The sequence below is a fragment of the Dipodomys spectabilis genome, unplaced genomic scaffold (genome assembly GCF_019054845.1).
Source record: "Dipodomys spectabilis isolate Male_0828 unplaced genomic scaffold, ASM1905484v1 ptg000125l, whole genome shotgun sequence".
Classification (NCBI taxonomy): domain Eukaryota; kingdom Metazoa; phylum Chordata; class Mammalia; order Rodentia; family Heteromyidae; genus Dipodomys; species Dipodomys spectabilis.
In genome coordinates this window covers 20,510,977-20,534,105 of record NW_024870802.1, presented here as the reverse complement: position 1 = coordinate 20,534,105, position 23,129 = coordinate 20,510,977, and the positions used below count along the sequence as shown (strand labels likewise).

Genomic DNA, 23,129 nt, shown 5'->3' with positions numbered 1-23,129 from the left:
TCCAGACACTGTTCTTACCCTTAGCTTATCCAGGAGAAGCAAACTTCATCCAGAGAACCTGGAGGACATTGTGCTGTAATCTGAACAAATCAGTAGAACATAATTTCAGGAGAGACAATAGTGAGTTTCATGACTTTCATCAGTTACCAGTTACCAATATGGCTAAACTACAGCCATTTGTTCAGATTGCTATTCTGCAAATCATGTAAGCTGTATGGTCCAGGCAGGTGCAATTCATCTCAGCTGGATTTTCTTGTGCATTTGTGGTCAGATGATAGATCTTCTAGTGTCTGAATCATTTATGATAACTTCATTCACCTGACCGGCAATTGGCAGCTAATGAAATAGGCCATGGGTCTTTCATTAGCCACACTGGGATTTTTCCAAAGATAGGCAGCAGTCATGGGATACCTAAAAGCAGCAAAAGAAGGCAAACTTCAATGTACCTAACTTTTGAAGTCTCTCCTCAAATCATGTTTTCCAAAATCCCACCTGTTCAAAAAGGCTGTAAAGCTCAACGTTCAAAAGGGAAGAGCAGAAAAGTCACACTTCAAAGCACTGTACGTAAAGAAATGAAAAGAATTTGGGACCATTTTTACAGTATTATCACAAGATTTCATACAAGTCATATTTGAAGAAAATGTAATGAAAGTCTCCTAGTAATTTGCTAGGCTAGAAAATAATACCTGGAAAAGGAATCAAGACAGGAACCAGTGTGAAAATATCAAAATGCCTCCACCTCAGTAATGGAATGTGTGCATTGTGTAAGATTCTGGTGATAAGATTAGAGTTCATTGTATAATTTCCAGTATTGTCTAGATATATTTGAAGTATTGGATCCCATCTTACTATTCCACTGTTTAGCTGTGTTGCCTTTGGGGCTTGAAAGCTAACCCAATAAGCCTTCTGGGATGTTCATGTAATGAGCTATGTAGGTAAAACCTGTTACACTGATCGCCCTTACAAGAAGATCTTAATGACTCAGCATCCTGGGAATTAAATCAGCAATGTCTTCATAAATTATGTGAAGCAGAACTGTGCCTTCAAAGTCACAGACCAACTGCTTCTAGCATCTATGATGAGCTCTCCACTTAAAGAGGAAGAAAACAAATCATTAATTACAGGCCTTCCATGTCTTTGTTTCTTTTCCCCTGGCCCACATAGTTCATACCCTAAGACCCACTTAATTGCTTTTTGCTTATTTATCACATTCATTCCTTTCTTCAATCATTTGCTCACCCAACAAATATTTATTAAGTAGCTTTCATATATCAATAGCAGCAAGGAGAGAAAAGAGAGATGAATAAAATGCTTAGAGCCCACAAGAGCAGTAGCATTTAGTGATGGAAGGGAAGACAAAAAAGTAGAAACAATTCAATTTATTTTAATGATCAAAAAGAAGGAAGCTCAGGATACTACAGGATGACCTAGGAGGGGCACTAACACAGACCATGACACACGTACTGAAACTCAAAGAATGTTTAGAAAGTGGATAGACAGAGGAATAGCATTATAGATAGAAGAAACATCTTGACAAGATCCATAGAGGGCAGGTTCATAAAGAATGGTTAAGAGTAGAATCGGGGGGACTGGGAAGGTGGCTCAGTGGTAGAGTGCTTGCCTTGCATGCCTAAGTCCCTGGGTTCGATTCCTCAGCACCACATAAGCAGAAAAAGCTGGAAGTGGCGCTGTGGCTCAAGTGGTAGAGTGCTAGCCTTGAGCTGAAGAGCTGAGGGACAGCCCCCAGGCCCAGAGTTCCGGTCCCACAGCCAAAAAAAAAACAAAACAAAACAAAACAAAAGAGTAGAATCAGAGACATGAGTTCCTATCAACGAACTTTCTTGGGAGAGTTGATTCTAGTTCTTGTCTCTTTTTTTCCTCTCATTTTTCTCACCTTATTCCACCTGGGTTTCTGTCTTCCTGCTTCACTAAAAATGCTCTTCACAAAATCATCAACGACAACATTCCTCAATACAATAAAGGCTGTTTATGAAAAACATACAGCCAGCATTATACTCAATGGTGAAAAACTAAAGCCATTTCCTCTTAACTCAGGAACAAGACAAGGATGCCCACTCTCTCCACTTCTCTTCAATCTAGTATTAGAATGCCTAGCTACAGCAATAAGACAAGATGCAGACATAAAAGGGATCCAAATAGGGAAAGAAGAAATAAAACTCTCCCTCTTTGCAGATGACATGATCTTGTATTTAAAGAATCCCATAGACTCCACTCCCAAATTACTCAAGCTGATTCAAAACTTTGGCAAAGTAGCAGGTTATAAAATTAACCCCCAAAAATCCATGGCTTTTCTGTATGCCAACAATGAGAAAACTGTGGCTGAAATTAGGAAAGCAACTCCATTTGTAATAGCCCCACAAAAAATAAAATACCTAGGAATTAACTTAACTAAAGAAGTGAAGGACCTCTATGATGAAAACTTTAAAATCTTGAAAAAGGAAATCAACACAGAACTTAAAAAATGGCAAAACCTCCCATGCTCCTGGATTGGAAAGATTAACATCGTGAAAATGGCAATACTTCCCAAGGCTATCTACAAATTCAACGCAATACCTATCAAAATTTCACCCTCATTCTTCAAGGAAATAGAAGAGGCAATCCAAAAGTTCATATGGAACAATAAAAGACCCCGAATAGCAAAAACGCTCCTCAACGGAAAGAACACTGATGGAGGAATATCAATACCAAATTTCAAACTCTACTATAAAGCCATAGTAATCAAAACAGCTTGGTATTGGCATAAGAACAGACCTCAGGACCAATGGAATAGAATTGAAAACCCAGAAATGAACCTACAGACCTATAGCCATCTAATCTTCGATAAGGGAGCTAAAACAATAGAATGGAAGACAGACAGCCTCTTCAGTAAATGGTGCTGGCAAAATTGGTTAACTACTTGTAGAAAACTAAAGCTAGATCCTTATATATCACCCTGCACCAGAATCAACTCCAAATGGATCAAAGACCTTGAACTCAAAGCAGACACTCTGAAAACATTACAGGATGGAATAGGAGAAACTCTAGGTCTCCTTGGCTCAGGCCGAAATTTTCTGAATAGAGACCTGGAAACACAACAAATCAAAGAAAGGTTGGACAAATGGGATTGCATAAAGTTGCAGAGCTTCTGCAGGGCAAATGACATAGCTAGCAAGATCAATAGAAAGCCCACGGATTGGGAGAAGATCTTTACTAGCCATACAACGGACAAGGGTCTCATATCTAAAATATACTTGGAACTCAAAAACTTAAACCCCCCAACAACAAATCCTCAAAGAAACAACTGCCCAATAAATAAGTGGGCGAAAGACTTAAAGAGAAACTTCTCTGAAGAAGAAAGAAGGATGGCCAATAGACACATGAAAAAATGCTCAACATCCCTAGCCATAAAAGAAATGCAAATCAAAACAACATTGAGATATCACCTCACTCCAGTTAGAACAGCAAAAATCAAGAACTCTAACAACAACAGATGCTGGAGGGGATGTGGACAGAAAGGAACCTTACTTCATTGTTGGTGGGAATGTAAACTTGTTCAACCACTTTGGAAAGCAGTATGGAGGTTCCTCAAAAGACTTCACATAGAACTCCCCTATGACTCAGCAATCCTACTTTTGGGCATTTATCCTAATGTTTACAAACAAGACCACACTAAAGCTACCAGCACAACTATGTTTATTGCAGCATTATTTACCATAGCTAAGATATGGAACCAACCCAGATGCCCCTCAGTAGATTAATGGATCAAGAAAATGTGGTATATATACACAATGGAATTCTATGCCTCCATCAGAAAGAATGACACTGCCCCATTTGTTAGGAAATGGAAAAACTTGGAAAAAATTATATTAAGTGAAGTAAGCCAGGCCCAAAGAAACATAGGTCCCATGGTTTCCCTTATTTGCAATATCTAGTATATGTATGAGTCAAGCGGAAAAGGTCAGATAATGTGATGTTAGGAAAACAAACCCTTAAATATGTATTTTAATGTTTTTTTTCTTTCATGCATGTGTTTCTACCGCATTTATAAGATTATTTCTTTGTTGCTTTGTATGTCACTCCCCACAGTGTAACCCCCGCTTTCACTATATTTGATGTCAGTATAACTTGTGGAGGAGATGGGGAAAAACAAGTCGTTTAAGGATTCAAGTGGACCTGTTGCAACAATGAGAAGTACAAAATATCATGTCAAAAATGAGCTTTACAATGTCGGTGGGGGGGGGGGGGGGGAAGGATTGGGTAAGGGGGAGGGGGGAGGCTGGGAAGGGAGGTGAAGGGTAAACAAAGGAGGAGGCTGCAATGCTTGGTAAGAAATGCATGCATTATCCTGCCCATGTAATTGTAACCCCTCTGTACAGTATGTTCTCAAATAAAATAAAATAAAATTAAAAAAAAAACTAGCCACAAAAAAAAAATCATCAATGACATCTAACTGATCGTTTTGTTAACATCCCATTTTTGTCAAAGCATTTCACCCTTAATTTCCATGGCAGCATAGGTCTCTAGGCATTCATGTGCCACTCACCAGCTCCTTTAAAACTTTGCAGTCTCTTCCTCTTCTCTTAACTCCTAAACATTTAATCTCCCAATGCCTTTCCCATCTATTCTTTCCCATACCATTGCTTTGTGTATCATTCACAATGACACCCAAATTCATACCTTTAACCTTAACTTCTCTTTAAAATTCTAGATTCCTATATTCAGATGTCTAATGATACCAAGTGTTATCATTTAAATCACAATTCATTATTACTACTATTTCTACTCCTCATGCATCTCAGTCACAGTATAACCATCTACTGAACTGCTTCAGCCAAAAACATAAGAATCACAAGCACCACATCCAATATTTTAACATGTCCTACCAATTCTCCTAGACAAATCAAACGCCTCCAATTATCTCCATCTTCATTACTCCCAACCTAGTCTAATCTGCCTTGACTATTGCAGAAGCCTTCTAATGAGTCTTGAATGTTTCCTTCTTAACCCCTCTACATTTCATTATCTACAAAGAAAGCACAGTGATAAACCTGATGATGCTACCATATGCTTCAACCATCAGTGGCTCTATTGCACTTAGAATAAAATGTAAACTCTTGACCTGACCTTCATGCCAATATAATTTGTGACTCCTTTTCTAATCTCATCTCTTTCTAGATTTCCTTGGGTTTCTCCACTCCAATCACAGTGACCCATGGTCTTCACCCCAGCCGCTTGCCTTTGCCTAGAAGGTTCTTCCTCCACATCTTAACACACACAGGCCCTTCATGTTATTACATCTCAAGTTATATGTTACCCCCTCAGAAAGATTTTCATCATCACCCACTCACTCTGTTTTAATTCTGTGTAGCATTTTGTACTAATGAATTTATGTGTTTTCAAATTATCTTCTTATCCCCTGTTTTCTTACTAAAATACAAAATCCAAAAGAGCAAGTACCATCTTTGCTTCCTCTAAGATATGGAAGAGTAACTAACACAGATTAGAGAATCAATAAATGCTTAAGTATTAAATCAATTAATCCCATGTAATTCCCATAACAAGAAAAGGTAATATTAATATGTTGAGAAGTGGATACAAGACTTTCATCCTTGTGACCTAGAAAGAAAGTCAGAATGGTAAGAGGCCTGCAGTATCAATAAAACTCTTAACTGTGAAACCACTTGGCAATCCATTCATCAGCAGGAAGAATTCTGAAAGACTTCTCTTGAGACTGGAAGAGACATTTAAGCCAAACATATAGATGTCTTAAAACAAAATTCTGCAGTATTCAGGAAGCTGAACAAGATTGCTTATGGCTGGATTAGGGGCCTGCCCTTTAAATCTCCCCATGATTCACCATAACTATTGATACCCTCTTTTAGGTAGATAGTTCTGCCTAATGTTCCAGATGAAAGAACTATCCAGCTGCCTCTGTTTCAAAGAGTGGGAAATATGATCAGAGTGCTCAGAAATATAGAATGCTCAGGAATTTGAATCACAACGGAGGCCATGATGAAAATGATAATGCAAATGGCTAAATGGGCAATAATGACACTCTCCAAATAGAAGTGCTAGAGATGTTCCCCAAAGGCCCACAGCTGCTCAGCCTAAGACTGGCATCCATAACTTCAACACACGTCAGAAAAGTGAATGCTTGATGTCTGGCCTAGAGGCCATCCTTTTGTAGCAGTCCTTAAGAATCCTTCAGGCTCAGAAAGGCTGCTTGAAAACAGACCACAAAATACTAGGTTTTATTGATGGAAGAGCTAAAGCATCCCAATTGTTTGCAACCAGAAGCTAAATGACTCATAACGCCTTCAAGAAAGGTCACATCATACAGCAATTATCTGCAAAGTAATATCTCTAAATGAGCATTTTAAAGCTCCAAATTTTCTGATATATGAATAAAAGAATCCTAATTTACCCTTAACTAGGTAACATTCTGAAAACTTGAAGATGAGGTTGTGTCTTTATTCACCTTTGTATCCACAACACTTGAATTATCTAATAGACAAATAATAAGAATTTGCTTGTTTTCTCACTATCTTATCTCACTCATGCCCACAAATAAATCCCTTTTGCTTTCTCCTAGCCTGCCCTCTGCCACATACAACCAGATACCACCACCCTTACTCTGCCTCTCTCTCTCCCTCTCCTCCTTCACTCTTTCTCTCTTTCTCTCTCTCTCTCTCTCTCTCTCTCTCTGTCACACACACACACACACACACACACACACACACACACTCCAGCATGAGCATGATCTATGTATTAGAGCTCATTATACAACTGAACCTTAAAGGTATGAAGTAGTGGATCAGATCTTTCATAATGACCTTAACTTAACTCTCACCCAAGCTAACTAATATACCTGAATGAGAACTAGCCCAGATCCACACAAGAGCTGGCACCCAGATGATCAAATAGATTCTCTTCTTTCTACTGCCCCTATACAAACATATGCCAAAAACCTGGGATACAAGTATCCTGAATATCCAACCCTACACAACAGCCACTGAAACAAAGAGAAAGGAAACCTGATGACAGAGCATGGAGTTTATCCTACACATTCTACCCCCTACAAGATTCAACTTATAAGATATGTTCATGTTTTTCTTGCAGGGATTCACTTCCTCTGTGTAAAGAAATAGATTCCTTATTAAATAGAATAGCACAATAATGCAGTAATAATACTAAAATTGTAATGGTTCGCGTTTATCAGCATCCAGTATAGACAAAGCATGTAGTGAACGATTTTCCACATGCTATCCTATTTAGCTATCACAAACATATGAAGAAGGCTTAGTATTATCTCTTGTATAGATGAATGTCCTGTATCTCAAGAAGTTTAGTGAATGTTCATGACTATAGTTCAATGACAGAGCAATCAGCAACTATGCACAAGGCCATGGGTTCAACTTCTAGCACCTCAAAAAAGTAAGGAGGGAAGGAGAGGGGAGGGAAGGGAAGGGGAACTTTGGTTTATTGACTATGAAGCACCTGGGAGGTATTCATCTTTAACTTGTACATCCTTATCTCCAGTGCTAGGGACCATCCTTAGTTACTGGTCAGACACAAGCTTCAAATCTGAAAAACAGTAAGTGCTTGAAGTCAGTCTGAGAATAAGAACACCGACCTGAAAGTAAAAGTCAGATTTAGCTTTAAGTCTAGGATTGCCCTTTATTAAATCTATGACCTGAGCAATATTTGTTAACCTGTCTGAATTTCTCATCTGTGAAAAAGGAGATAATAAAAATTCTCTCACACACACACTATTTCAAGGACTAAATGAATTTAGCACAGGAACTAATCCATGTTTAAAATAAAACACAGATCCACAATTCTCATCCATAAATCTGAAACCCAAAGAGCTCTGAAATCAAACCCTTTCCTTAAACAAGTTCGATTTGTTTCCTAGTACTATTATAACAAATTACCATAAACTTAGTTGCTAAACACAATGTCAGAGTCTGATACAAGTATTCCTGCTAACATCAATCAGTCTGGAGACTCCAGGGAGAACCTATGACTTCCCCATTTTGTGCCTCAGACCCTAGTAGAGATGTTTCTTTTATTATAATAAAATGCCACATCATGAATAATGTATAATAAACCATAGAAATTTGTTTCTCAGAATTCTAAAGTGGAAGGGTTCAAGATCAAGGCACCAGAAGGAACTAGTGTCTGATGGGGGGCATTCTCTATGGGGCTGGAAATAAGTATTTTTAGTCTAATATAGAGGTTAGAGAGCTAATTCCAGAACCCCTAAAACTGATTGAAGACACTCACCTTTAAAATTCTGTTCCTCTAGAACAACTCCTTTATCTGTATTAGTCAGAATTCATCACAGACAGATCCAATAAAGAAAAGAGGAAAGGAGATATCAAGGAAGCCAGTGGTATAACTCTTTGCCAAGGCCAAAGGACTGGGTTCCCAGCGGTTACTGGTACACATCCCAGAGTCCAAAAGACAAGAAATGCAGAGTTTAGGTATCCCAAGATAGGAAAAGAAGGGTGGTCTAGCACCTGAAGAGACAGACAATAAAGTCTGGGTATTCTATTGGGACTGATTGGATGGTGTTTGCCCACACTGAATGAGAACAGAAATGCCATCTGTTCAAATGCCAGTCTCTTCTAGAAACACCTTCATAGATGTACCCAGAAAAAACTGCTAGCAAGGTGGGCATCCCTTAATAAGATCAATTTAGCACATAAAGTTAACCATTACAGGTGCTATATCATGTATATGTACAACACAATCACATTTCTAAAATCCAAAAAGTTCTAAATTCTGAAACACATCTTGACCTCAAGGGTTTTACATATAAGACCATGGAGTTACATGAATATCATCATAACAAATATTATTAACATCAGCATCCCCTCTAAAAGGCAGGAAACATGCTTGGCAGGATTTACAAAGTTGGGACCAAAAAAGCTGAAAAAGTTTTAAGCAATCAAAGCCGGAAGCAATCAAAGCCGGAGCATCCCAACCCCAATCAAATTTGGTTCTGCATGTCCCAGACATATACTAGTTACTGCAAGTAAGGGAAACCATGGTACCTATATTTCTTTGGTCCTGGCTTACTTCACTTAATATAGTTTTTTTTCCAAGTCTTTCCATTCCCTAACAAATGGGGCAAAAAGGTCAAAAGCTATGTACATATGACTAGATAAGATGATGTTAAGCAAAATGAACCTCAAGATAGGGACACAAGTGGTTTTTTCTTTCTTGCTATTGTTTCTAATGTATTTATATTGTACCTTGTGATTTTTTTTGCTTCTTTGTATGTTCCTCCTCCATGGTATAACCCCTATTTTCACTGTATTTGATGTCATTGCCCTGCATCTTGTATATACACTTCTCTAATTTGGGGAGGGGAAGGGAAAAAACAAAATGCTTAAACAGGTTGACCTATTCTAACAATGAGATGTACAAGACACTGTGTTGAAAAATGAGTTTGGGGGGGAGAGTGGAGTTGTGGGAGGAGGGAAGGAAGGGATGGTAGGGGAGAAACAAAAGAGAAGGTAACAATGCTTGATAGGAAATGTACTCATTACCTTGCTCATGTAACTGTAACTCCTCTGTACAGTAATTTTACAATAAAAATGTATTTAAAAAATAAGGAGCAGCTCTGTTGCGACAGAGGCCAAGCGGCGCGGCTCTACTGCATGCAGGAACAGTAACCTACCCCTGTAGTTCAACACCATGCCCTCCGACCTGGCCAAGAAGAAGGCAGCTAAAAAAAAAGAAGCTGCCAAAGCTCGACAGTGGCCCAAAAAGGGGCATGAAGAAAACAGAGAAGCCATCACAGAACTACAGGTGGCAGAAGAGAAGAAGGAGGCCAATGGCAGAGACACCACAGAAGTGGATTTGCTGACCAAGGAGCTAGAGGACTTTGAGATGAAGAAAGCTACTGCTCCAGCTGTCACTGGCATCCTGGCTTTTCATCCCAATAGTACCGACGTCCACATCATCAGCCTCTCACTCACCTTCCATGGTCAGGAGCTGCTCAGCAACACCAAACTGGAACTAAATTCTGGCCGTTATTATGGCCTCATTGGCTTAAATGGAATCGGGAAGCATGAAGTGGCCATCCCTGAGCACATCCACATCTACCATCTGACCTGTGAGATGCCCCCTAGTGACAAGACCCCCTTGCAGTGTGTGATGGAAGTGGACACAGAGCATGCCATGCTTGAGAGGGAGGCTGAGCGGCTGGCTCACAAGAACGCGGAGTGTGAGAAGCTCATGGAACTATACGAGCGCCTGGAGGAGCTGGATACCGACAAGGCAGAGATGAGGGCCTTACCGATTTGGCATGGACTTGGTTTCACACCTGCTATGCAGCACAAGTAGGTAAAAGACTTCAGTAGGGGCTGGAGGATAAGGGTTGCCTTAGCCAGAGCCCTCTTCATCCGGCCATTCATGCTGTTTCTGGACAAACCCACCAACCACTTGGACCTAGATGCTTGTGTGTGGTTGGAAGAAGAACTAAAGACTTTTAAGCATATCCTGGTCCTCGTGTCACATTCTCAGGATTTCTTGAATGGTGTCTGCACCAATATCATCCATATGCACAACAAGAAACTCGAGTATTATAGGGGTAATTATGATCAGTATGTGAAGACACGGCTGGAGCTGGAGGAAAACCAGATGAAGAAGTTTCACTGGAAGCAAGACCAGATTGCACATATGAAGAACTACATTGCTAGATTTGATCATGGGTCCACCAAGTTGGCCAGGCAGGCCCAGAGCAAATAAAAACCTTCCATAGCAAAGAAAAACTGCAACAATATATTTCCACCAAACCAGCCTTACAAAATATACTTAAAGATGTCCTACACATAGAAAACCAACAAGACCAATAAAAGCCAAGAAACCACACCCAAACTGAGAATCCAAGAACCATAGGAAGAACCCAGTTGCCATAGCCCCCAAGAAGGTGGATAAAATGGCAAGAACTCCCAAATACCTCTCAGTCCTATCTCTCAACATTAACGTACTTAACTCTCCAATTAAGCGACACAGACTGCCTAGTTGGATTAAAAAGCAAGATCCTTCTATCTGCTGCCTTCAGGAGTCACACCTTGCCCATAAAAACAAACACATTTTGAAAGTGAAAGGCTGGAACAAAAATCTACCAAGCAAATGGCCCCCATAAAGAGGCAGGAGTTGCAATCCTAATATCAGATAAAATAGACTTCACATTAAAATTAGTGAGAAGAGATAAAGAAGGTCCCTACATACTAATTAAGGGATCTCTCTTTCAGGAGGATATTACAATTCTAAATATCTATTCGCCAAACAACGGAGCACCCAAATTTATCCAAGAAACACTACTTTCCCTCAAATCCCACATAGATCCAAAGACATTCATTGTTGGGGACTTTAACACACCACTATCCACATTAGATAGATCAACTTGGCAAAAACTCAACAGAGAAACCGCATATCTAAACAACTGCATAGATCAACTAGATTTAACAGACATCTACTGGATATTTCACCCAGCAGCATTAGAATACACATTTTTCTTAGCAGCACATGGAACATTTTCCAAAATAGACCACATTTTAGGTCACAAAGCAAACTTGTCCAAATTCAGAAACACTGAACTTATACCTTGCATTCTCTCAGACCACAATGGAATAAAATTAGAACTCAACACCAAAAGCCGTCACAGAAAGTCCTGTAACACATGGAGGCTGAACAACACTGTTGAATCACCAATGGGTCATGGAAGAGATTAGAAAGGAAATTCAAATGTTCATAATATTCAACAAAAATGAGCACACAAATTACCAGCTCCTCTGGGACACAGCAAAGGCAGTATTCAGAGGCAAGTTTATAGCTTTGAGTTCTTACATCAACAAATTGGAGAATCTGAAACCAACAATTTAATGAGACATCTGAACCTCCTTGAAAAAGAGCAGCAAGATAAACCCCAATCCAGTAGACAGAAAGAAATAATTAAAATTAAATCAGAATTAAATGAATTAGAATCTAAAAAAAACCATATAAAGAATCAACAAAACAAAGAGTTGGTTCTTCAAAAAAAATTAACAAATTTGACAGACACTTAGCAAATCTTATCAGAAAAAGAAGAGAACACACCCAAGTAAATAAACTCAGAGATAAGAATGGAAATATCACCACAGAAACAACCAAGATTCAGAATACTTCTTAAGGGAATACTTCTCAAACCTTTATGCTAATAAGTTTGAGAACTTGGCAGAAAGAAACCTTTTCCTAGCAAATATTGACATGCTGAAACTCAATCAAGATGAGTTAAACCATCCTTTTTTTTTTTTTTTGGTCCGGTCGTGGGGCCTGAACTCTGGGCCTGGGCACTGTCCCTCAGCTCTTCAGCTCAAGGCTAGCGCTCTACCACTTGAGCCACAGCGCCACTTCCGGCTTTTTTCTTTTTGCTTATGTGATGCTGAGGAATTGAACCCAGGGCCTTGAGCATGCAAGGCAAGCGCTCTACCACTGAGCCACCTTCCCAGCCCCCAGGCCCATATCAAGCATGAAATAGAAACAGTAATAAGAGACCTCCCAGCTAAGAAAAGCCCAGAACCTAATGGTTTTACAGCTGAACTCTACAAGGCCTTCAAAGCAGAGCTCACACCAATACTCCAACTCTTCAATGAAATTGAAAGAGAAAGTTCACTACCAAACTCATTCTATGAAGCCATCATGACCTTCATCCCAAAACCAGGCAGGGACTCATCAAAGAATGAGAACTATAAACCCATTTCTTTGATGAACATTGATACAAAACTTCTCAATAAAATTTTGGCCAATCAACTTCAACAATTCATCCAAAAAATCATACACCATGATCAAACAGGATTCATTTCAGGGATGCAAAGCTGGTTCAATATATGCAAATCAATTAGTATAATTCATCACATCAACAAGAGCAAGCATAAGAACCACATGGTTATCTCAATAGACGCAGAAAAAGCATTTGACAAGATCCAACACCCCTTTATGATGAAGGTTCTGGAAATATTAGGAATCCATGGAACATTCCTCAATACAATAAAGGCATATATGACAAACCTACAGCCAGCATTATACTTAATGGTGAAAAACTAAAGCCATTTCCTTGTAACCCAGAAATAAGACAAGGATGTCCACTCTCTCCATTTCTCTTAAACTTAATATTAGAATGCCTAGCTACAATGGTAAGACAAGATGCAAACATAAAAGGGAGCCAAATAGGGAAAGATGAAGTAAAACTCTCCCTTTTTGCAGAGGACATGATCTTGTAGTTAAAGAATCCCACAGACTCCACTCCTAAATTACTGATTCAAAACTTTGGCAAAGTAGCAGGGTATAAAATTAATCCTCAAAAATCAATAGCTAAGATATGGAACCAACCCAGATGCCCCTCAGAAGATGAATGGATCAAAAAAATGTGGTATATATACACAATGGAATTCTATGCCTCCATCAGAAAGAAGGACATTGCACCATTTGTTAGGAAATGGAAAGACTTGGAAAAAATTATATTAAGTGAAGTAAGCCAAGCCCAAAGAAACATAGGTCCCATGGTTTCCCTTATTTGCAATAACTAGTATATGTATGAGTCAAGCAGAAAAGATCAGATAAGGTGATGTTAGGAAAATGAACCCTAAGATATGTATTTAAATGGTTTTTTTCTTTCATGCATTTGTTTCTAACACATTTATAAGATTATTTCTTTGTTGCTTTGTATGTCCCTCCCCCACAGTATAACCCCTGCTTTCACTGTATTTGATGTTGATATAATTTGTGGAGGGGAAGGGGAAAAACAAGTCGTTTAAATAAGGACACAGGTAGACCCGTTGCAGCAATGAGAAGTACAAGTTGTCATGTCGAAAATGAACTTTACAACTTTGGGGAGGGGGGAGGATTGGATAGGGGGATGGGGGGATTGGGGGAGGCTGGGAAGGGATGTGAAAGGTAAACAAAGGAGAAGGCTGCAATGCTTGATAGGAAACATACTCATTATCTTATCCATGTAATTGTAACTCCTCTGTACAGTATGTTCACAATAAAAAAAAAAAAAAGATGAAGTAAAACTCTCCCTTTTTGCAGAGGACATGATCTTGTAGTTAAAGAATCCCACAGACTCTACTCCCAAATTACTGATTCAAAACTTTGGCAAAGTAGCAGGGTATAAAATTAATCCAGAAATGAACCTACAGACCTATAGCCATCTAATCTTCGATAAGGGAGCTAAAAAAAATAGAATGGAAGAAAGACAGCCTCTTCAGTAAATGGTGCTGGCAAAATTGATAATCACTTGTAGAAAACTAAAGCTAGATCCTTATATATCACCCTGCTCCAGAATCAACTCCAAATGGATCAAAGACCTCGGAGTCAAAGTGGACACTCTGAAAACATTACAGGATGGAATAGGAGAAACTCTAGGTCTCCTTGAAGCAGGCTGAAATTTTCTTAATAGAGACTCAGAAACACAACAAATCAAAGAAAGGTTAGACAAATGGGATTGCATGAAATTGCAGCGCTTTGCATGGCAAAGGACATAGCTAGCAAGATCTATAGAAAGACCACAGATTGGAGAAGATCTTCACTGGCCATACAACGGACAAGGGTCTCATATCTAAAATATACTTGGAACTCAAAACATTAAATCCCCCAACAATAAATCCTCAAAGAAACAACTGCCCAATAAATAAGTGGACTAAAGACTTAAAGAGAAACTTCTCTGAAGAAGAAAGAAGGATGGCCAATTGACACATGAAGAAATGCACAACCTCTCTAGTCATAAAAGAAATGCAAATCAAAACAACTTTGAGATACCACCTCACCCCAGTTAGAATGGCTATAATCAAGAACTCTAACAACAATAGATGCTGGAAGGGATGTGGACAGAAGGGAACTTTACTGCATTGTTGGTGGGAGTGTAAACTTGCTCAACCACTTTGGAAAGCAGTATGGAGGTTCCTTAAAAGACTCCACATAGAGCTCCCCTATGACCCAGCAATCCTACTTTTGGGCATTTACCCAAATGATCACAAACAAGACCACACTAAAGCTACTAACACAACTATGTTTATTGCTGCATTATTTACCATAGCTAAGATATGGAACCAACCCAGATGCCCCTCAGTAGATGAGTGGATCAAGAAAATGTGGTATATATACACAATGGAATTCTATGCCTCCATCAGAAAGAAGGACATTGCACCATTTGTTAGGAAATGGAAAGACTTGGAAAAAATTATATTAAGTGAAGTAAGCCAGAAACATAGGTCCCATGTTTTCCCTTATTTGCAATAACTAGTATATGTCTGAGACAAGCAGAAAAGGTCAGATAAGTTGATGTTAGGTGAAATGAACCCCAAGATAAGTATTCAAATGTTTTTTTCTTTCATGCAATTGTTTCTAACATATTTATGATTTCTTTGTTGCTTTGTATATCCCTCCCCCATTGTATAACCCCTGTTTTCACTGTATTTGATGTTGGTATAATTTGTGGAAGAGAAGGGAAAAAACAAATAATTTAAATAGGGATACAGGTGGACCCATTGCAACAATGAGATGTACAAATCTTTATGTTGAAAAATGAACTTTACAACTTTAGCGGTGGGGGGGTGGGGGAAAGGGGGGAGATGGGAAGAGATGGGAACAAAGGAGGAGGCAACAATGCTTGATAAGAAATGTACTCATTCATTATCTTGCCCATGTAATTGTAACCCGTCTGTGGTATTTTCACAATAAAAAAGGAAGAAAGGAAGAAAGAAAGAAAGAGAGAGAGAGAGAAAGAGAGAGAGAAAGAAAGAAACTGCCACTTCCGACAATTAATAACTGTTAATAAAATAACAAAAAATTTGATTCTGCTTCTTTACTGTGTGTCTGAATAAGTTATTAGAGACCTCCATCTGCCTTCTAGTCCTCACTATGCAGGCATAAGAACCATCCAGAGTCATGAAGATTAGCTAAAATGAATCAATGTAAAGCCCTTTATACTGGGCCTGACACATAGTACACCATCAGTGAATTGTATCATTCCTTACAGTTATGCTCCTTACTTGAGTTTTGCCTTTGTACCTGACACTCTGGCTTTCCTTCTTGGATGCATGAGCTTCATCAAAAAATGTGTTTATTCACTGAAGGAAAAAGAGCTGTGAGGTTTTTTTTTTTTTTTTTCATCCTATTCCAAGGCACAACTATGAAGATAAGAGCTGATTCCTGGCTGCAACCTCCTAATGCTTTCACACCATTGGCAACTTTGTTAAGGCCAGTGTTGTGCACACGTGTAGAAAGCAGCAAATGTCTCACCAATTAACAGTTGACAATGGTACCATTCCTTGGGTTTAATTCCACTGCCTACACCTTGCTTCTGTTTTCACCAGTCTCCTGATGCTAATTTATCCTCCCAAGTAAATTCTCCAGTGTCACCAAGTGGAGTATTTTGTAGAGTAAGAAGGTAAGGTGTGATGTATAGATTTGGGATCTGCAGCACTGTTTCTTACCTTCTTCTCCCCTTTCCTTTCCTTTCCACAGTTAACTCACAAAGACAACTGACACTTACTACATGCCAGGTACTCTCCTGTTGGCCAACAGTCTCCAACAAGACAGGCCAAGGCTCAGCCCTGTAGATTACATAGATAATCCCACGAATCATGAATTCATTACAGTTAATTTCACAATCCATTAATTACAAATTGAGGTGATTGCTGGGAAGAAAAAGTACAGGGTGTTATAAGACTGTTTAAGATAGTCTGGGGATTCCAGGAATGCTCCCACGAAATGGTAACATCTAATGGAGGACCTGCTTGAAGAGCCATAAGAATTAATAGCCAAAGAGGCAGAAAAATATCCCACAGGGGAAACGAAGAGATCTGTGAAGGTCCTTAATATAAAAATGTCCAGGAAGTGAAAGATCAGAGTTGCCAAAACATGAAAGAAGAAGTAGGTTGGTGGGGGGAATAAGAATTGAATCTAGGGTAAAAGTTCACAAATAACAAGGTCAACCAGGCCAAATCAGTTTTTGTTTTCAGCCTCCCAGTTAAGGATTTTTTTTTATGTTTTAAAGTAACTGAGAAGATAAAAAAGAATATTATTTGTTAATATGGTAAAAAGTCATAGTAAATTCCAACTTCAGTCTACATAAAGTTTGATTAGAACACAGTAACCCATACACTGACAGATATGGCTACTTTCATACCATAATGGCAGAGCTGAGGACTTATAACCAAGACTATAAAGCCCATAAGCCTGAAATATTTAGTATCTAGCTCCTTATGGAAGCAAAAGTTGCCACCTCTGCTTCAGTGAGATGGCCACAAGCTTGGGTCATGTGATACTTTGGAGGCTCAATGAAAATTTAGGATCTTATACCAAGAGAGCATAGGAACCCATCAAGGAGTGTGATTCAGGAGAGTAGAATAATCTAATAGTGCCCAAAACTGATGTATGAATCTCTACTTCAGAGATCATGAATTAATTGGTCTTGGGTACAGCCAAAGTTTTCTTGTTTGGAGGCAAAAGAGAAATCACAGGTGATTATAATATGTGCCTAAGTTCAGCAACTATAGGTACGTTTTCATACTTAAATGAATATCCTATCTCAAGGATTCCTCTCTGGAGACACACTAAAATCAACTGGGGGACATTTTCAAACATACCAATGCCCAGGTCTACCTAGACCAATTAGGATCTCAAAACCAGGGCCTCAACTATACTTGTCCAAGTCATTTTAATACATAGAAAATATTATAAACTCCACATTAAGGGTCTAAGGAGAGAGACAGAGAAATGTCCTAATAGGCTACTCTGAATGGCCCAGCCAAAAGACAATGGGGACTTGAGTTGAGCTGGGGGAAATGATGGGGAGGTGATGAAGAAAAGAGCATTGGGACTTGGTGATTGCGTACGTATGTTGTTTTGGTAGGAAGTTTTGAAAATGACACTCAAATGTCTAGTACAGTAACTAGATACCAATATTGGTATGGGAGCCATGGAAGAGGAAAAAAGATGGTAGCATCAACCATGAAGGGTTCCTTAAAGAGAATGACACAGTGATAGCCACGCATGTGCTCTGTCAGACAAGCACATAAGGAAGACGTAGATCCTGAGGTTTTGTAGATGGCACTGAACTCAGCTGCACATGATAAACAACAAATGGTTTTTGTTCAACAGTAAAATCTCAAGATTCCGATAAGCCTTTCTCCAGCATCCAAACTACCCTTTCGGCACACTCTTCCTCCTTCCTAATAATGGAACTTGTTATCCATCTGGATGAGGATGGCCAGAGCTTTAGTCATCTGTTTATATTTCACAAGATAGAAGGACAAAAAAGAAGAATACACACACAAGTGTCTTGAAGGAAGTTTCAGAAAGCCAAAATATTGTATCTCTACTATCATCTCTTGGACCAAAACTTAGTAATATGACCACATCTAATTTCAAGGGTCACTAGAAAATACTTTACTCCCAGCAACCACATCCCCAGTCAAAAGCAGAAAATCCTGCTAATGCTACAAGGAGAATCAAGAGGTTTTAGTTTATGTCAAAGATAGCATTAAGAATCTATTAGTGACAACCATTTTCCTAAGGTATTACTTCCTGTTACTTAACATAAGAAGACAAATTAAAGTGTTGTCTTCCCAAAATACAGTCATAAGACATGTTTCTTCTCCTCCCTCTCACCTTCCCTCAGCAAATACCAAAGAGGATTTGTTCAATTCCTAAAATGTACCAACAAGCTGCGAATTAATATTAGAGATGAGCAGAGATGATTTCCTTCGAAGAGCAAGGTGATCTGGAGAAGCCAGAATGCCTCTGCACTGCTGATCACAGCAGAATAAAAGCCTACAGAAAAACTACAGATCATTGAAGGGAGTGAGTCATTGTATCTGGCAAAGAAGCAGAGTTTCATCCAGACACCAGTCAGAACTAAACATTATGGCCCTTGGAAATAAGCCCGATGAGTTCCTGTAACTGTGAACCATCCAAAGCTGATCCCTTCCCTCACGCATGAAGCTAAACATAAATGGCTGATGATACCCTTGAAGCAATAACTGCATTGGCTTAGATCAATCACACATCTGATATGGATCCAGATACACTTCAAGAGATGTCATCAAATAAGTACTTTTGTCTCTCAGTACATAACAAAATGTTTATGATGAAAAGTGTCTAAGATGTACAATCATTTTAAAGTAACCCCTCATGTAATTAACTCCCTGATCATGAACAGAGCATTGAGCCAGCTCAGAAGCATGTCTCTGATCACTAGAAATAATCATTTTCCTCATTCTCATTATGCCCATTTCCTTCCCTTTTTCTTTTATTGTCTTTCTTGCACATCCTTTTGTCTCTTGCACATCATTTGTCCACTTCAACATTTCATATGTATAGAATTGCATGTATTTCAGCACTATATTTAAACCTATGATTGGATTTTCCAGATTTTTGGTTATGCTGTAGTACAAAACAATTCCTTGCTCTTTGTGTTGCACAGCTGATACATGGCATTCAGTTGTTGCTGTACAGAGTCAACATGAAAAAAAAAGAATTTCATGTATGTATTCTCTTGCCCCAAAAGTATTTATTGGTGAAATTATACAGCCTCTGGATTTGAAAATATAGCATTATATATTATATAAACTATATGATATCTAAATTTGATTTAAGGCAATGTTTTAATAAGCTCTCCAAGAAGTTTGGGTGCATGACTCAAGTTTAATAGCCAGCCCTGAACAGTTAATTTATTCTGTAAATGTATCACAACTTATTTACCTACTGGATTGTTGATACATGCATTCATGATTTCAAATTTATGTTCTTCATCTGGTGAATAATTATATTCTTTTGGGGGGGGTCAGTTGTGGGGCTTGAACTCAGGGCCCAAGCACTGTCTTTGAGCTCATTTTTTGTTCAAGGCTAGTAGGCTAGTGCTCTACTAGTTACAGCCACACCTCCACTTCCAGTTTTTTACTGGTTAATTGGAGATAAGAGGCTCATAGGGACTTTTTTACCTGGGCTGGCTTTGAACTATGATCCTTGAGCTCAGTCTCCTGAGTAGCTAGGACTACAGGTGTGAGCCACCAGTTCCTGGCTTATAAATATTCTTGTAGAAGGTTTTGGTAGACTAGAGTCTCTCTAATATATACTCATCAGGAAAATGACAAAAGCAAGGGATGTAAATGTGTCCACAATAATACATGATGAAACTATTCTAGAGTGGTTTACCAGTTTACAATCCCACTAGTAAAGTATGAAATTTCTCTACTATACATCCTTGCCAACACTTCCTATTTTTCAGACATTTTTATTGTTGTCAATCTTGAAGGTTAAAACACTTTTGTTTCTCAACTTGGAATCATAAATCACCCACTTCTGGGTGTTGTGACACACACCTTTATTATCATAACATTAGAGAAACTGAGGGAAGAGAAGGAGGAGAATTTTGAAGCTGGCCTGGGCTATAGAGCAAGTTCCAAGCCATTATAGACTATATATTGAGACTTCATCTCAACAAACAACAAAGAAGTCACCTATTAGCAAAAAGACCTTCAGACATGAAATTAGTTTCAAAAATACTATCAACAGGGATTGCTTAACAACAGGCATTGGGATAAATTCTGCAAAATGCATTACTAGATGATTCAGTCACTGTGTGAACATTGCATCACATATACAAACTAAGATGGCTCAAACTTTATTAGATGGTAGAATGGGACCACTATTATACATATAGTCAAATATTGACTGTAACAAATAACTGTATAGTAGTTGATGGGTTTTCATACAGAAGGAATAGGGCTGATTCAGGAAAGTTCTTGAAATGATAGAGAAAGTTTTTTTTAAAAAAGTCAATATGGCCAAAATGTGGACATAAAGATAGTATACAAAATGTTGAAGAATAAGGCAAGAACAATCCAAGGACCCTATAAGACATGCTAGAGTTTGAATTTTATTCCAACTGAAAAGCCAGTGACTTGAAGCAGAAAATATATGTCAATTTTTGTATACTTAAAATACTTCAGGCACCCATTCACTTTTAGCTATATTAAGGTTTGGCACTTCAGACCAATGTTTTCACTGAAAACAATTTAAAAGGCTATATATAATACAAGTACACATACACAATACACACATACACTGTTGATTAAGGTTTGGCACTTCAGACCAACGTTTTCACTGAAAACAATTTAAAAGGCTATATATAATACAAACATACACAATACACACATACACTGTTGATAGGCTTCATAGAGTTGATGATACAACTAAGAATTGAGGGGAAAAAAAATCTTAGAAAAGACAGAAAGGTCAGCCAAAATTCCACTATCCCCTTGAGTCATGTGCCATTGGGGTAAACACTGGGGGATCCAAGCAAAGCGTCTCAACAGAAAGTTGCTGAAAGAAGTTTAGAAAAACACCAGCAGAGCTTTGGGAAGTTTTTTGGGACTAGAAAGACAAGAATGAGAGATCTGGTCAACAGAAAGCCCACAGATTGGGAGATGATCTTTACTGACTATATATCAGTCAAGGGCCTCATATCTAAAATATACTTAAAACCAAAAAAATTAAACCCCTGAAAAACAAATCCTCAAAGAAATGACAACCCCATTAATAAGTGGACTACAGACTTATGGAGAAACTTCTCCAAAGAAGAAATAAGAATGGCCAATAGACACATTAAAAAACATTCAACATCCTTTGCCATAAAAGAAATGCAAATCAAAACAATATTGAGGTTCTACCTCACCCAAGTTAGAACGGCCATTATCAAGAAAACTAATCATAATAGATGCTGGTAAAGATGTGGCCAAAAGAAACACTGCTACACTGTTGGTGGGAATGTAAACTTGTTCAACCACTCTGGAAAGCAGTATGGAGGTTTTTCAAAAGACTAAACACAGAGCTCCCCTATAACCCAGCAATCCCACTTTTGGGTATTTACCCAAAGGATCACAAACAAGGCTACACTAAAACTACCAGCACAACCATGTTCACTGCAGCATTATTTACCCTAGCTAAGATATAGAAGCAACCCAAATGCCCTTCAGTAGATGAATGGATCAAGAAAATGTGTTATACATACACAATGGAATTCTGTGCTTCCATCAGAAAGAATGGCATTGCCCCGTTCGTTAAGAAGTGGAAAGACTTGGAAAAAATTCTATTAGGCAAAGTAAGGCAGACTGAAAGAAGCACAGGCTGTATGGTTTCCCTCAGCCGTAATAACTAGAATATATCTAAGATAGTCTTAGCAGAATATCACAATGGCTTACTGTCTATGTGCATATGATCATATAAAATGATGCTTATCAACATGAACTCCAAGAAATGGAAACAAGGCTTTTTTAGTGTAGTGTTTGCAGTTATTCCTTTTTTCTTTTTTCCCCTTTGGTTTATTCCCTGCTGACAATTTCTGTATCCACTGTCTTGTATGTAAGTTTATCTGATTTGGGGAAGGGAAGGGGAATTACAGAAATGGTGGGACAAAGGGTGAGCCAATGCAGCAGTGACAATCTCGAGACACTATGTTGGAAATGAACTTTATGACTTGGGAGGGAAGGGAGCCAGGCAGGGGGGAGTGGAAAAAATGAAGGAGGGGGGTAACATTGTTCAAAAAGAAATGTACTCATTACCTTACTTAGTAACTATGACCCTTCTGTACATCATATTTACCACACATATATTTATATATATTTTGTTTGTTTGTTTTTTTGGTCGGTCCTGGGGCTTGAACTCTGGGCTTGGGTGCTGTCCCTGTGCTCTTCAGCTCAAGGCAAGCTGCTCTACCGCTTGAGCCACAGCGCCACTTCCGGTTTTCTGGTGGTTAATTGGAGATAAGAGTCTCATGGACTTTCCTGCCCGGCTGGCTTTTAACTGCAATCCTCAGATCTCAGCCTTCTGAGTAGCTAGGATTACAGGTGTGAGACACCGGTGCCCAGCTTTACCATAAAATTTTTTAAAAGAATAAGAAATCCAAGAGAGATCCCAGTGAGAAGAGAGGAGCAAAAAACTAAGCCTACCACTTGTCTGGTATTTCCCAAGACATTTCTTAAGTTTTGAAACAATGTAGGACAGGTGGCTAAAAAGCTGTAAAGAAAGCTCCCAGAGAAAAAATTTTCAGTGGGAGTTTTGACAGTTCA

General features: G+C 38.7%; 2 protein-coding genes and 1 non-coding gene across 3 annotated transcripts in view; 2 read left to right on the top strand and 1 right to left on the bottom strand.

Annotated features, from left to right (window-relative positions):
• The window catches only part of Htr7 (5-hydroxytryptamine receptor 7), an 85,548-nt gene that overhangs the window by 47,248 nt on the left and 15,171 nt on the right, over positions 1-23,129 (bottom strand). The window lies entirely within an intron of this gene.
• Positions 9,643-10,761, top strand: LOC122115828 (ATP-binding cassette sub-family F member 2-like). Its single transcript, XM_042689388.1, is given in 1 exon segment — positions 9,643-10,761. A coding segment is annotated over 1 exon segment (1,056 nt). The 5' UTR covers positions 9,643-9,705.
• Positions 19,396-19,532, top strand: LOC122116072. Its single transcript, XR_006148884.1, has one exon. It is a non-coding gene; the product is annotated as a small nucleolar RNA SNORA46 (small nucleolar RNA).